Genomic DNA, 15,280 nt, shown 5'->3' with positions numbered 1-15,280 from the left:
CGTTGTACACGCACATTAACTTGAGTCTGGTAAGATGCTGCCTCCTGTACAGAACTGTGAGCTCTGTGGAGCCGGTGTCACACCGTGTCCAGCAGGCTCTTTACCGGCTGACTTGTCCCTGTGTTTGCAGCCATGCTGAAGGTGGTGTCCTCAGTGCTGCAGTTTGGGAACATCGTGTTCAAGAAGGAGAGGAACACAGACCAGGCCTCCATGCCTGAGAACACAGGTGAGACGGCGCCGCCCTGCTGGCCCCGCGCAGGGGGAAGGAGCGGCTTCGTCCGGCTCCGCGCATGTGGAGCGCAGACGCAGCTGTTTCCTGTTGGCCAGACGCTCGCGAGCGGTGTCCCTGTCATGTAGCGTTTCCTGTCCAGGAAGCGCCGGGGCGCTCGCACAGCTTGGCCGCGCCGTGCCGTGCCGGGCCGTCCGCTATCAGATACAGCGCTAGCGCCGCTGCGCTGGCTAACTTATTACCCAACCGCCGACGGCCTCCATCCGGCTCCATAGAGCCCCATTGGCAGGGAGCAGGGGGGCTGCTGGGAGCTGTCAGGAGCAGAGCTCTGGCAGCGGCAGGATGTGCCTGGCGATCAGGGCCGATGAATGATTGATTAGTCTCGCCTTCTTCCAGAACTCCAGCGGTGAAAAATACAGAATCGCGCCAGTTCCATTTCGTACGATGGGGAAAGAAAGGAAGGATTTTTATTTTATTTTTTTAAAAATGCCCATTACTCGACGGTACAATAAACAGCCGGTGTTTCCTTTTCAATTTCACGGATATTTACGCATACCTAAAAGGTTATGTATGACATGTGGGATTATTCATTTGGAAAAATGTGGAGCCTGTATGTATTTTTTTAAAATACTCTCTTCTCCATGAATGGTCAGCCGTGGGATATTTTGACAGTTGGGGAGATGAGTTATCCTCAGTTATGGAAGTGCAGCTCCCACTGCCAGGAACGTGTCAGGCGCTCTTGTGAGGAAATGGCTCATATTTGAAAGGATCCTTAAGTGAACTAGTTCCAACTCTAACTCTGTCCTCATCCTCCTCCTCCTCCTCTTCCTCCTCCTCCTCCTCCCGGGCTTCCAGCTGCCCAGAAGCTGTGCCACCTGCTGGGCTTGAACGTGATGGAGTTCACCCGCGCCATCCTCTCCCCGCGAATCAAGGTCGGCAGGGACTACGTCCAGAAAGCACAGACCAAAGAGCAGGTAGGAGGGTCCCGCCTTCGGCAAGCACGTTGGGGTCTACCGCATGACCGTAACCAAGGTGTGCCCCAAAAAAGCCTGTCCCCCAGGTAGAATTACTGGGGAAGGCGTTCCAGGTCCAGATAGATTAACTCGGTAATCGGCGAATGTCACGCGTCAAGCTCTGGGGTGCTTAGTGTACTCTTAATCCCCCGTACGTTCCACAGACATGGCCTGACCCATCGCAGTGCCAGGCAGAGGCATTGCCAGAGGGAGTTAGCTCGGACTGGCGCTGTGTTGGCCCGCTCCAGGTACAGCGCTAGCTTGGCCTGGAGCCCAGGAACAGGAGTAGATGTGTTTATTATGTGTAAAGTACCATAGACAATGCTAACTGCCAACTACATTAGTCTTCTTCACATAGCGCTGTATACAGCGAGGGAATCTTTGTAGTCCCATCTCCATGATAACGCTTCTATTTGGTAACACTGAGCACCTCTGAGGAAAAGCAGGCTTCATTTTAAAGGTATCAGGACTAAGTGGGGCAATATCCTCTTACATGGTGGGGGGAGAGGGAGGGAAAGGGGGGTAATCAGCCAGCCCTGATTAGCATTTAACGGAATGAGTTAGGGAGCATGTCGGGACTTACGTCTTGGGGACGCTTTTTTTTTTTTGAGCTCCTTGAACACTGAAGTTCCGGGCCTTGGAAACCGTACTTTTAATTGCATTTGGTATTTAGCAGATGCTGCTATCCACAGCAGCTTGTACAGATCACATTTTTTTACATTTCAGTCCATTAATACCGCTGGATATTTAACTGAAGCAGTTGAGGTTTTGTGTGCCTTGCCCAAGGGTACCGCGGCAATGCCCCAGCTGGGAATGGAACCCGCAAGCCCAGTGCCCCTGAACATTACGCCTTACGGCTACGCAAGTCCACACCTCATCTCGTGCGGCAGAGAATCCATTCAGGATGTGTGGGGAGCGCTGACGCCGTCGGCCAGAGTCTCTGCAGAAAATTCAGCGCTCAGCAGAAGGTTGTCCTTCGTAAGGACAGCGGGCTTTTTCACGCGTACGCACCCAGAGGCACCTGCCCGTAGATCGCTCCTCTGCCGTCGCTGCACGTCACAGCGAAACGCCACCCGACTGACGCGGAGAGGCGGCCAGAGGGTAACCGTCGGTTACCGTGAAATGACTGCAGACAGAGACCAGATGTGACCCTGTGCCTGCGCTGGATTGGACTCGTACGATCTCTTAATCTGGCCATCAGATTTAATGAGTGGATAAAGGAGTGGCGACAGTGCCAGCGTGCGTGCGGGCTGCAGCGTATCTGCTTCTCCACCCGCAAATTGACAGGCTACTCCAGCAATCAGAGGTGCTCACACACGCACAATTGGGACTCGCAAATCTGGAAAAGAAAATCTTTGATAAAACTTGGTTTTGAAAGGAAAATATGCTTTTACTTACTGAGGTTCTTACCGTCCTTTCAGGAAAATATCAAGTTTTATATCGGGTTTATGAGATTTTAACGCACAACACATTCTCTCAATTTAGCGCTTCGTATCCCACAAGCATGGCTGGGATGTGAGGATGCGGGGTCAGTTTTATGAACAGTGACCTGCGTAAGCGCGGGTCATGTACTGAGGTAATGCACGACGACCTTTCTGTGATCTCATCGGTCGTGCCGCCTGACACTGGTCTACCCGTGAGGATGGTTCATTTGGCCTTTTGTCAGGGGTCACAGAGGTGTACTGCGACTTGGTGCTGTGTGACTGATACACAGCAGCTCGTCTGTGGTGGTCTGTCTGCGGTCACCCCAGGACGCTGCCTGCTCTCCCCCCTGACGGGCGCGTCTCCTCTCTCCTCTCCTCTCCTCTCCTCTCCTCTCCCCTCCTCCCTCCTCCCAGGCGGACTTCGCCGTGGAGGCCCTGGCCAAGGCCACCTACGAGAGGCTGTTCCGCTGGCTGGTACACCGCATCAACAAGGCCCTGGACAGGACCAAGCGCCAGGGCGCCTCCTTCATCGGCATCCTGGACATCGCCGGGTTCGAGATCTTCCAGGTACCGTTCCCCGCGTTTCCCACGTTCCCCGGCCCCACAGACACGGCCTGGGTATGAACCCCTGGGGAAGGGTGGTGTTAGAAACCTGCCTTCGCTCGCAGGAAGCCGGAGGCTTGCTGAAGGGTGAAGGGAGTTGAGTCTGGGTGTCTCTCTCAGTCTGTCCAGTGCAGTGCTGTGTCTTCATTTCATCAGGTTCCAGTGGAGCTCGAGACCAACGCCGTCCTGATGTCCCAGGGGTGAAAAATAAAAAGAGTTTCAGTTGAACAGAAATCATCCCTGGGATGCCTTCAGGATGAAAGGGAGAAATATGCCCCCCCCCCCCATCATCTTTTGTCATATGACTCTGCTTGAGCCAATTGAGCACCCAGCCCCTCTCACTGCCCCAAAGTCTCTTCAGCACGGTTAAAATAGTTTCTCGAGATAGTTCCAGGACTATGGTGGAAAGATAGTGTGGAGCCCTGGGTTCGAGTAAAGCTGGATGACGGGCAGAAGTGGAGAGCAGCTCGTCTTGCTGCCCAATTCAGTTTTTCTTTTTTGGGTCAAAAAGTGAACGGTTCAGTGTAACCTGTGCAAATTATAGTCAGTTCCTAGTGCATTATTTTTGTAAGTACGTTTTGTTTATTGGTTTTTTTGTAAATTGAGTTATAATGGACTTTGCGAAATGCACTGTGTTTTGGCTCTGCTTTGAGTAGAGGTATTGTTCCAAGGAAAACCTCCACAGCAAATATCCAGACTTTTTTGCCTGATTTGTGGCAGCTGTTTTCCACCCACAGGCACCCAGGAGGCAGAAATGTGGAGAAACACTCAAAGCCAAGCAAAATACAGAGAAACAAATAAAAATGGCGTGAACTCTAATAAAAGCTAATTAAAAACATCAGCCATTGTTGTTATACTATACATATGCAACCTGGGTGAAATCACTCATCTGGATCAGTTCTCTTGGCATTTTGACACATTACTAGTAAGGAAGTCCATAGTAAATGCCATTTCTGCGTAAGTGTGGTGCCAAAATGTTTTTACATGAAGTGAGAGTGTGGCGGTCTACTTTAAGATTAATGATCTTTTCATTACCCTTTCTCTCTTTTCATTACCCTTTCTCTCCCTCTCTCGCTCTCTCTCGCTTTATTGCTCTCCACAGCTGAACTCCTTTGAGCAGCTGTGCATCAACTACACCAACGAGAAGCTGCAGCAGCTGTTCAACCACACCATGTTCATCCTGGAGCAGGAGGAGTACCAGAGGGAGGGCATCGAGTGGAGCTTCATCGACTTCGGCCTGGACCTGCAGCCTTGCATCGACCTCATCGAGAGGCCGGTCAGTGTTTCCCAGCCCTGTGCGGTCTTTCTGAGAATTGGAGTCCTCCTGTATTACCTTTGCCGATAGGGTGATTTCTCAGTTGTAATTTCTTGGTGTGATTTCTCCTTGTGATTTCTCGATGTGTTTTCCCAGGGTTATTTCTCGGTGTGATTTCTCAGTGTGATTTGTCTGTTGTAATTTCTTGGCGTGATTTCTCTGTAACTTTGTGGTGTGATTTCTCTTTGTGATTTCTCTGAGTGATTTTCTGCATGATTTCGCTGTGTGATTTCCCAGGGTGATTTCACAGTGTAGTTTCTCAGTGTGATTTCTCAGCATGATTTCACTGTGTGATTTCTCAGTGTCGTTTCTCGCGCCACGCTGCAGGCGAACCCCCCTGGCGTGCTGGCCCTGCTGGACGAGGAGTGCTGGTTCCCCAAGGCCACGGATAAGACCTTCGTGGAGAAGCTGGTGCAGGAGCAGGGCACCCACCCCAAGTTCCAGAAACCCAGGCAGCTGAAGGACAAGGCCGACTTCTGCATCATCCACTACGCCGGCAGGGTACGGTCCCCGGGGGCCGCAAGTCAGCGGGCACAGGGTTTGACCATTTTTGCATGAGCACAAAGTCCGCCAATGGGAGGGCCTAGGCGAATTCTGCAGGGCGGGTGCGGTTTCTCTCATTTTTGGATGAAAAGAACAATAACACTGTCCTTTAATACCGAGTGATGCATTTTTTATGCACGTTGCTCTGGGGGGAAGGCTAGTCTTTCTCAGTTCTCTGTAAAGGAGAAATCTCGCTCTAACCACACGATGCCCCTGTCGTGCACCACGGTCTAGAGCGAACATGTGTTTCACATTTAACGCGAGGTTTGGAAGAGAGCACAAACAGTTGTGTAACTCGAGGCCCTTCAGCTCGCACTCGTGTGTGGCCTCACGTCCGTAGAGACGCTGCACAGCGCATGGCCCAAATCACGTGACCGTGTATCTGTGCAAGCCTTTGAAAGGGCCCCTGAGTGGCTCAGTCAGTAACAACACACACTAAGTTCTTGAGTGGCTCAGTCAGTAGAGACACACACTAAGTTCCTGAGTGGCTCAGTCAGTAGAGACACACACTGAGTTCCTGAGTGACTCAGTCAGTAAAGACACACTCTAAGCTCCTAAGTGGCTCAGTCTGTAACGACACACTAACTTCCTGAGTGACTCAGTCATTAAAGATACACACTGTAAGATCCTGATGGCTCAGTCAGTAAAGAAACACTCTAAGCTGGCACTGTGCTCTCTAGTTTGAGCATATCTTTGACATGCTAGGCACCTACAGACCTCCTGCAGTCAACGTTGCTTTACTTTTGCCAATTAACAGACGCTCTCGTCAGAGCAACTTATGTACATAACATTTTTACATTCAATCCATGTATATACCTGGATATTTCTAGTAAAGTAGTTTAGAGTAAGGCTCTTACTCAAGGGTACAACTGCAGCACCCCCAGCCCTGTTCCCTAGTCATTATGCTACACTGGCTCCCCCTGTATATCCTGTAGCAGTGTGGCCTGTAGGGTGTACAGGTGAATATGTTTGGGATGAGTGCAAACGCTTCACCTGCTGTCCCGCTAGCTCCAGTGACTCAGGAGGAGATAGTGCTGGCGCTTCCTAATCAGTTAGGGGGAGAAGATGAGGAGGCAGGAAGTGTGCAGAATTAAACGGGTGGATAAATGAATTTGGGATCCCTGTGCCGGGCTCTCTGCAGGTGGACTACAAGGCCGACGAGTGGCTGATGAAGAACATGGACCCCCTGAACGACAACGTGGCCACGCTGCTCCATCAGTCCACCGACAAGTTCGTGGCGGAGCTGTGGAAGGACGGTGAGCTCCGCCTCCCCTCGGCCTCTAGGCCGCGCCCACCGGCAGGCAGCAGTCTCTGTCAGGAATGGCTGGAGTGTAGGCCCAAGGCTTAATGAAGGAAATGAGGCGGCAGACCACACTCTCATCTGCTTTTGTTTTCGTCTCCCTTCCGCCCCCTGCCCCCACCCCCCCCCCACCCCCCCACACCAATAGATCCAAGCCTGGATCCAGTCAACGCTCGTCCGAACTCAAGCGTTCTTTTCTCCCCCCTTCACAAACACGGTTTCTCGAGTTGATTTGATGGTTGCTTAACTGTGCTTGTGAGGAAGTAACTAACACTTGTCTTTATTTTGTAGTCAAAGTTATTTCTGTAGGACAAATGTTGATTGAATCCAGGCCACCAAACGTTTTCTTCCGTCGATTTTAATGAAACCAAGACCGAAAGCTTTAGAAGTTCTGCTGCGATTCGGCCTCTTCCCTTCTCCCCAGAGTGCGTTTTAAACCACACATTGCATCTTTGTGAACCACCTCATCGTGATGTCATTTTCAAGGCCACAAACTCTTTCAGTAGCACTCATTTTCAGAAGGATGGCACGTGCCACGATCAGCTCTAATCTGAATTGTTTTACTGTAGAACAACAGTGAAAGTCATTATCAGGTCACTGGCACAGTCCATTTTCTACATTAATGAAAAGTAGAAATGAAGATGGGCCAGGTTTTTTGAAGGATTTCTTTTTCACTCGACAGGACTAAATGACTGGTAATGTGCATGACGACTTCGTCTAGATAACATTTTGGCAATGTGTGAATTGATTTCCTCTCTAGCCACGTGCAATACTAACCTGTGTGTGTGTGTGTGTGTGTGTGTGTGTATGCGTGTGTGTCCGTGCATCTGTGTCTGGGCGTGTGCATTTGTGCATATTTGTGCATGTATGTATGCGTGTGCGCGCACATGTATGTGTACATGCATATGCCTGTGTGTGTTTGCGTGTGTACATGTGTTTGTGTGTGTGTGCGTGCGTGCATGTGCGTGTGATTGTTTGTGTGTGTGTGTGCGTGCATGTGCGTGTGTGTGTGTGTGTGTGTGCATGCGTATGTGTGTGTGTGCGTGCGTGCATGTGCGTGTGTTTGTTTGTGTGTGTGTGTGCATGCGCGTGTGTGAATGTGTCTGTGTGTGTGTGTGTGTGTGTGTGTGTGTGTGTGTGTGCATGCGTATGTGTGTGTGTGTGTGTGTGTGTGTGTGTGTGTGCATGCGTATGTGTGTGTGTGTGTGTGTCTGTGTGTGCGTGTGCGTTTGCATGTGTGTTTTTGTTTTTTCCTCCCCTTCTCTGTTTCTCTGCTCTAGAGATTCAGATTATACAAAGAGCCTCTTTCTATGACAATGTTTCTAGTCTCCATGACCCTCCAGGTGAATGCATACGATGCTGTAGGTCTCTGCTTACCAGTGCATTGTGTACTTTCAGAAGCACCCATTGCCACTAGGCTTGCATGATGTTAATGCATTGATACTAACCTAGTGAAACAGGTAACGAAACCTTTCAGCAATGCTGTTCAGCTCTGCCATTCTTTTTTTTTCTTCTTCTTTTCGAGCTCATCCTGATTGGTTCACTCAGTCTGATTTCAAGCATTTCTATAAAAGGCATTTTTCCAACGATGTCTTATTCTGATTGACGACAAATAGCCACCTCATCCATTCAGCTGAGTTGACCAAATTCTGTTGTGCAGTTCTGCTGTGCAGTTAGGCCTCAGGACCCTGAATGCACAGTTCACAGGGTGCTGCTAATGGCCGTTGTCGTGGATATTGGATGAAAGCATTATTTTGTCCATCTTCCATCAGAGGGCTAACTGTGGAGTGGCTTTCACATATCACAATGGTTATAGTTTTTTTTTTTATCTTTATGGATGCTTGAGTTAGCGCTTGCCCTGCTTATCGTAGCGCCCTGCTTATTTGTACTACTTTTATCATTAATGGGAACCTTATGTTGCTGGTAGATCTGGCCTGGAGCATTATGGTCCGTAGAATGATAAAGCGCTCTTTTAGAATGCACGTGACTGTCTCGTTTAACTCCAGGCAAACCCACTGTAGTTGCTCATCTCACTGGTCAACAGGTCGTTTAAAGCCAGAGGTTTCAGCCGAGGTTTTGGACCATCAGGGCCGAGATGCCGAGGACATCCTTTTCACCTTTCCGTGAAGACCGTGTAGCTCTTAGGGCTGTCAGGGGCTCGTTTTGGCTTTGGGGGGTGAAGTAGGAACAGCGCTTTCACCGAGGAAAGGTTCATGAAATGAATTATTGTGTGCGATTGTGTTGCGGTTCTGAGAGGTTGCGGTACAGAATCAGACCCAGGTGCGGTGTTTGACAGCTCACCTGCGCCAGTGTTGGTCTGGGCATCAGTGTGGATGAGCTGAACTACCTCAGAGGGAATGCTGGGAGAGGTGCTCTACCGTTCTCCATCTTTACGGTCTTTTCAGTTCTGTGGGTTCACTTAACGTGGATCACAGTGCACAGAACGGCGATGGGCTTTTGCTACCTTGTATGATCTGATTGTGGTGTTCAGTTGCCAAGTGATGACCTTGCCTGGTCATTCAGGACAGATTGGATTGGTGCCAGACGGATTTTTTTTGCGCCACACGGTTTTTGCATTTCGGCTGCTACATTTTGCTGCAGCTCAGTGACACACCCACAGCGTCATGAGTGAGGTTTTTTGTTGTTCGTTTGTGCGTCTTTGTTCGCCACGGACGTTCGGATTTCTCCAGAGTCTTGCGTGGACACGCCCCCTGTTGGGGAGATGGACCGTGCTACCTGCTTACACTGCAGTGCACGGTTCCATTGGCCAAAGCAGTGACGTGCAGCTCCCGTTGTTGTCATTGTTTGAGTGGCTTGACCATTCGTCCTGAGAGGGTGTCAGTGTGTGGTTGAGACGACTCTGGTCTACGTGTGGTGCAGGAAGTCAAGCCAAATTCACATGGCTTTTCCTGATTGCTCCTTTAAATGTAATCTGGCTGGTCACTTTTAAGAACCATTTCTTGATAATCACAACAAAGCTTCGTAACGGTAGCCATGGGAACCCGTCGTGAAGGATCCCTTTTTGTGTTCTGCTCTTTTAATGTTTTTAACACTTTTGTAGAAATGTCAATTTCATATTTATTTGGAATTTCATATTTGTTTTTTTTTTTTGTTGAAGCTCTGCAAAAACCAACTAAAATCTCAGAGAAAGACGTCCTTTAGCCATGTTTCCATGCAACTGAAAAACACATCAAATCTTGATGCCCAGTGGATTGGCTGGGCAAGTGAAAGATTGCTGAAAGGAAAGAGGTATAAATAGTCTGTTAAAAGCCTGCTTCAGACAGCGATCGGTATCCAGTCCTGTCCCTCGCTGCCAAAACGGAAAACTTAAAGCAAACTATTTGACAAAATTTTTTATTTTTTTTTAAAAAAAGAAGAATGTTGGATCTCTATAATGTCCCTTAAGATGTCCCTTTTCTATTCAGGGTTTTGCTAAATTGTTCGTTGGACTTTGTTTTCTTTTATTTATTTATTTTTTTTGCAGTGGAGAAAAATGTGCAGATTTGGCAGTGCTTCTGAAATGAACACAGCCCTATTGTTTTTGTGTTTTTTTTTTCCCCCCCCTGAATTCTTTGTGAGGCCCAGACTCCTCCACTGTGTGGAGAACAAATAGCAGCCACCAGAAGCATTTCCCCCGCCGAGGCACTTCCTCCTGCAGCACTTCTGCCGACACGCGCTCTTATTGTGGCTTTGTGGCTCCACGCGCTCTTATTGTGACTTTGTGGCTCCCATTCTCCAGGCCTTCTGATCAATTAGGGAAGTTTCAGAGGGCTTTACTGTCTGTTTTTCCGTCTTTTAAACAAAGTGTGTGTCCCCTCCCCACCAAAAAAATATATATACATCATTTAATGCAACTTATTATATAAAAATTGTATACACAATTGACAGATTTTCAGAATTTAAACTGTTGAATTAGTTGGATTTTTTAAGAAAAAGATTTGCCCCTCAGAAATACTATCATGGTATCGGAAGGGAGGGCTGCTGTCATTAGTGTAATGTCTTTTCCCCTCTGTCAGTAATCTTTGTTGGCTGTTTCTGTCAGGATTACGTTCAAATATTACCTGGGCCCACACAAAGGATTCAACAGTTTGTCTTCCAGTACCATACACTGCAATATTTAATTCCCCGCTTATTCGTTTTGAAAAGGATAGAGCAGGCATTTAGCCATAGTATATTTGTGTGGCACATTCATTCCAATAGAATCACAAAGTACTTAACAGTCAGTCTCACTTAGTCCCATTTTCTCTTGTCATGTGAAAGCTATGGAGCTTACAGTCAGTGGAGACTGCAGTAATGTTTGTAGTTTCCCTGGTCTGTAGTTTGTCGTCTTGTACAGTAAACGCTGGTTCTGCCCATTCCTCTTGGAAGTGCCACCAGTGGATCCAAAGTACATTAGTGATGGCATCCATGTTGCAATCCTTAAAGGACATTATATTGATCTGCTTCAGACTAATGTGCCCAGTTTGGCTCATGAGCATTCACAGAACGAGGAATGGTCCCATTTGACCGGCTGACTGCATTTTAAAAGATGCCGTGAAGGCAAGCATTTTTACTTCAGGGCATCTGGTGGGGGATTGAACCCAACCCCAGTCCAAATCAGTGCTTGTGCCTGTCCGTGTAGTTGAGTCTGGGTTCGTTTAAAAAAAAAAAAAATTAAAAAAAATCATTTAATCATTTTCTTTTGTGCTGTTTGGTTAGACTTGTTTTGGCTTTGTGTTCCTTTCCCCCCCCCCCCACCCACCCAAATTTCCGTGTTTCTGTTCTGTTGCTTTTTTCGTGCTTGTTTAGTTGTAGGCGGCTGACCCTCTCCCCTGCCCTGGCCACGCCCACCCAAGCTGCGCCGGGCTGTCAGTCATGTACTGCAGGTCTTCTCGTGCAGACGTCCTCATCCATCTCGTCCATACCTCCAGCCCGCTGCTCCGCGCTGCTGTGTGTGTGCCCCCCCCCCACCCCCCACCCCCCCCCCCCCAGCCTCTGGCCGGCCCCTCCTCTCACACGCCTCTCTACCCCTCCCCCCCCCCCTTTTTTTCGCCGGCAGTGGACCGCATCGTGGGCCTGGACCAGGTGGCCGGGATGAACGAGACCGCCTTCGGGGCGACCTACAAGACCAAGAAGGGCATGTTCCGCACGGTGGGGCAGCTGTACAAGGAGTCCCTCACCAAGCTGATGGCCACCCTGAGGAACACCAACCCCAACTTCGTCCGCTGCATCATCCCCAACCACGAGAAAAGGGTGCGTGCCTGCTTCGGAAAAGGGAAGCATGCGCTACTTTTAACCCCTCTGTCGGATATTATTGTATAAAGCAGAGAAGGGTGTTTTGGAGCATAACAAACAGTAGCAGAACATGACCGGTAGCTTTAAAAGAAATTTCAAAAATGAAGAAAAAAATTGTGTGCCAACGTGAACTGGAATAAAATTCCTCGAATGGGTTTGAATGGCGCAGGTTGTTATCCATCCCTAATAACTCTCCTAGCTGCCCCTCATTCTCTGACCCTTCCTCCCTCTCTCTCACAGGCGGGTAAGCTGGACCCGCACCTGGTCCTGGACCAGCTGAGGTGCAACGGTGTTCTGGAGGGGATCCGCATCTGCAGACAGGGCTTCCCCAACCGCATCGTCTTCCAGGAGTTCAGACAGAGGTATCCGGCCGTCGCCTGCTGTAGGGCTGTGACATCTTTACCACAAGTTTACTTCTCTTATACCCTGTAGCTCCGCCATTTTTAGTGAAGTTACACTCAAACGTCTTATTGCTAGAGGTCATCATGTAGATCTGTCTCCCAAGTAAGAAGAGCCAGTCAGAGTCTGGGGCAGTACTTTGCCTCTTGTTTATGTTGTTCACACTTTGGCTCCAGCACCTGCTGTACAAGCACACAGAGAGGGGGCTTTCATTACACCTCTGTCTCCACTCTAATATTCACAGGTATGAGATCCTCACCCCCAACGCCATCCCCAAGGGCTTCATGGACGGCAAGCAGGCCTGTGAGAGGATGGTAAAGCCGCATCTATCTCTTATACTACTGCTGCAGTTTTTAGGCCGTGTGTCAGTGTGGGGCTAGTTATTACACTGCTGGGATTCTCTGACCCTGCGCTGAACTCTTCCCTCTCTCTCTCTCCTCGTTTCTGCTTCCTCACCGTCCTGAAGATCCGAGCCCTGGAGCTGGACCCGAACCTGTTCCGGATCGGCCAGAGCAAGATCTTCTTCCGGGCCGGGGTCCTGGCCCACCTGGAGGAGGAGCGGGACCTGAAGATCACCGACATCATCATCTACTTCCAGTCCGTGTGCCGCGGCTACCTGGCGCGCAAGTAAGCACCTGTGGCCCCCGGCCCGGCTGTGTGTGGCCCCCTGTCCCGGCTGTGTGTGGCCCCTGTCCCGGCTGCTTGTGGCCCCCTATCCCGGCTGCGTGGCCTCCGTCCCAGCTGTGTGTGGCCCCTGTCCCGGCTGCTTGTGGCCCCCTGTCCCGGCTGTGTGTGGCCCCTGTCCCGGCTGCTTGTGGCCCCCTGTCCCGGCTGTGTGTGGCCCCTGTCCCGGCTGCTTGTGGCCCCCTGTTCCGGCTGTTTGTGCCCCCCGTCCCAGCTGTGTGTGGCCCTTGTCCCGGCTGCTTGTGGCCCCCTGTTCTGGCTGTTTGTTCCCCCCGTCCCAGCTGTGTGTGGCCCCTGTCCCGGCTGCTTGTGGCCCCCTGTCCCAGCTGTGCATGTGGCCCCTGTCCCTGTTTCTGTACAGTGCCCAGGGCTGTCCTGTGTGAACCCCCACAAGGACAGCCCTGCCACACAGCAGCGGGCAGCTCTGAGGACGGTGTAAAGCTTGCTCTTAAGAGTCCTCGGTGCAACTGTGACACAGGCCTGATCACATGACCCCGTGTTTCTGCAGAGCCTTCGCTAAGAAGCAGCAGCAGCTCAGTGCCCTGAAGGTGCTGCAGAGGAACTGCGCAGCCTACCTGAAACTGCGCCACTGGCAGTGGTGGAGGCTCTTCACCAAGGTGTGTGTGTGTGTGTCTGTGTGTGTGTACGTGTACGTATGTGTCTGTGTGTGTGTGTGTGTGTGTGTGTGTGTGTACACGTGTATGTGTACATGTCTGTGTGTATGTGTATGTGTCTGTGTGTGGGTGTGTACTCCGTGTGTGTGTGTGTGTGTGTGTGTGTACGTGTACGTGTACATGTCTGTGTGTATGTGTCTGTGTCTGTGTGTGTTCCCTCTGAATGGGTCTCCTCCCCCAGCGTCACTGACTGCCGTTTGCACAGGTGAAGCCACTGCTCCAGGTGACCCGGCAGGAGGAGGAGATGCAGGCCAAGGATGAGGAGCTGATCAGGGTGAAGGAGAAGCAGAGCAAGGTGGAGGGAGAGCTGGTGGAGATGGAGAGGAAGCACCAGCAGGTGGGTGGGGCCTTGCGTCCAGGAAGTCCTGCCGCTTCACTCTGTACTGCTGAACGTGTGACATACTGACGAATCTGATGCCAAGATACTGACATCCTTTATAAATGTGAAGATCACTGTTAAACATCACAGTGTCTTTTTAGTAGTAATATGGCAAATCTCTGTCTTTCCATAATCATTATAATCATACTGTAATTTAGATCATTGTGACTGTGTGCATTATGGTTCTCAGGGGTGTGTGGGTGGGGTGGGACGGGGCGGGTGGGTGTAGAGCTGCTCTTGTAATCGCGGGTGTTGCTGGGCCCTGCAGCTGACGGAGGAGAAGAACATCCTGGCGGAGCAGCTGCAGGCGGAGACGGAGCTGTTCGCGGAGGCGGAGGAGATGCGCGCCCGCCTGGCCGCCAAGAAGCAGGAGCTGGAGGAGATCCTGCACGACCTGGAGTCCCGCGTGGAGGAGGAGGAGGAGCGGAACCAGAGCCTGCAGAACGAGAAGAAGAAGATGCAGTCGCACATCCAGGTGAGTCCGGCCACCGCCGGCCACACCGTCAACACCAGCATCCCAACCACTGGAGAAGTTACTTCTTATGATCTCGTATGTGAAAAAAACCACACCGTCAGTCACTGTGTGTGTGTGTGTGTGTGTGTGTTTGCATGTGCGTGTGTGTGTGTGCGTGTGTGCGTGTGCGTGTGTGTGTGTGTGTGTGTGTGTGTGTGCCTGCAGGACCTGGAGGAGCAGCTGGATGAGGAGGAGGCCGCCCGGCAGAAGCTGCAGCTGGAGAAGGTGACGGCTGAAGCCAAGATCAAAAAGATGGAGGAGGACATCCTGCTCCTGGAGGACCAGAACTCCAAGTTCATTAAGGTGAGTTGGGGTGGGTGGGGATGGAGGGGGTAGTTCATAGATGTGTGTGGGGAGGGTGGGGCTGGAGGGGGTAGTTCATAGAGATGAGTGGGGTGGGTGGGGCTGGAGGGGGTAGTTCATAGAGTTGAGTGGGGTGGGTGGGGCTGGAGGGGGAGTGGGCCTCCTGGCCTGCAGCTGACTCTGATCCCCTGTCCCTGCAGGAGAAGAAACTTCTGGAGGACCGAGTGGGCGAGATCACCTCCCTGCTCGCCGAGGAGGAGGAGAAGGCCAAGAACCTGGGCAAGCTGAAGAACAAGCAGGAGATGATGATGGTGGACCTGGAAGGTGCGGCCCCTTCACCAGCGCAATAGAAAAATATTCAGATGCTGGGTGTCTTGTCTTCACAGCCCGTCTTAACGAGCAATTGGGACTAACGAGCTGTCCACTGTGCGCCCCAGAGCGTCTGAAGAAGGAGGAGAAGACGAGGCAGGAGCTGGAGAAGGCCAAGAGGAAGCTGGACGCCGAGACCACGGACCTGCAGGACCAGATCGCCGAGCTGCAGGCCCAGATCGAGGAGCTCAAGGTCCAGCTGGCCAAGAAGGAGGAGGAGCTGCAGGCTGCACTGGCCAGGTGAGTCCCATCGGTCA

At 51.0% G+C, this 15,280-nt stretch overlaps 1 protein-coding gene across 1 annotated transcript in view; it reads left to right on the top strand.

Annotated features, from left to right (window-relative positions):
* Positions 1–15,280, top strand: part of LOC118220646 (myosin-10-like) — a 30,103-nt gene that overhangs the window by 674 nt on the left and 14,149 nt on the right. Inside the window, exons 3-18 of the mRNA XM_035404663.1 lie at positions 131–226; positions 1,085–1,203; positions 3,081–3,233; positions 4,372–4,545; positions 4,912–5,085; positions 6,269–6,383; positions 11,466–11,659; positions 11,942–12,063; positions 12,345–12,414; positions 12,567–12,727; positions 13,293–13,401; positions 13,664–13,795; positions 14,106–14,312; positions 14,517–14,654; positions 14,855–14,978; positions 15,092–15,263. Coding sequence (XP_035260554.1) covers positions 131–226; positions 1,085–1,203; positions 3,081–3,233; positions 4,372–4,545; positions 4,912–5,085; positions 6,269–6,383; positions 11,466–11,659; positions 11,942–12,063; positions 12,345–12,414; positions 12,567–12,727; positions 13,293–13,401; positions 13,664–13,795; positions 14,106–14,312; positions 14,517–14,654; positions 14,855–14,978; positions 15,092–15,263 — 2,260 coding nt within the window. The remainder of the gene's footprint in view (positions 1–130; positions 227–1,084; positions 1,204–3,080; positions 3,234–4,371; positions 4,546–4,911; positions 5,086–6,268; positions 6,384–11,465; positions 11,660–11,941; positions 12,064–12,344; positions 12,415–12,566; positions 12,728–13,292; positions 13,402–13,663; positions 13,796–14,105; positions 14,313–14,516; positions 14,655–14,854; positions 14,979–15,091; positions 15,264–15,280) is intronic.

This window comes from Anguilla anguilla, chromosome 2 (genome assembly GCF_013347855.1).
Source record: "Anguilla anguilla isolate fAngAng1 chromosome 2, fAngAng1.pri, whole genome shotgun sequence".
Classification (NCBI taxonomy): Eukaryota; Metazoa; Chordata; class Actinopteri; order Anguilliformes; family Anguillidae; genus Anguilla; species Anguilla anguilla.
Note: the sequence above shows the minus strand (reverse complement) of the source record. Positions and strands in the feature narration are given on the sequence as shown.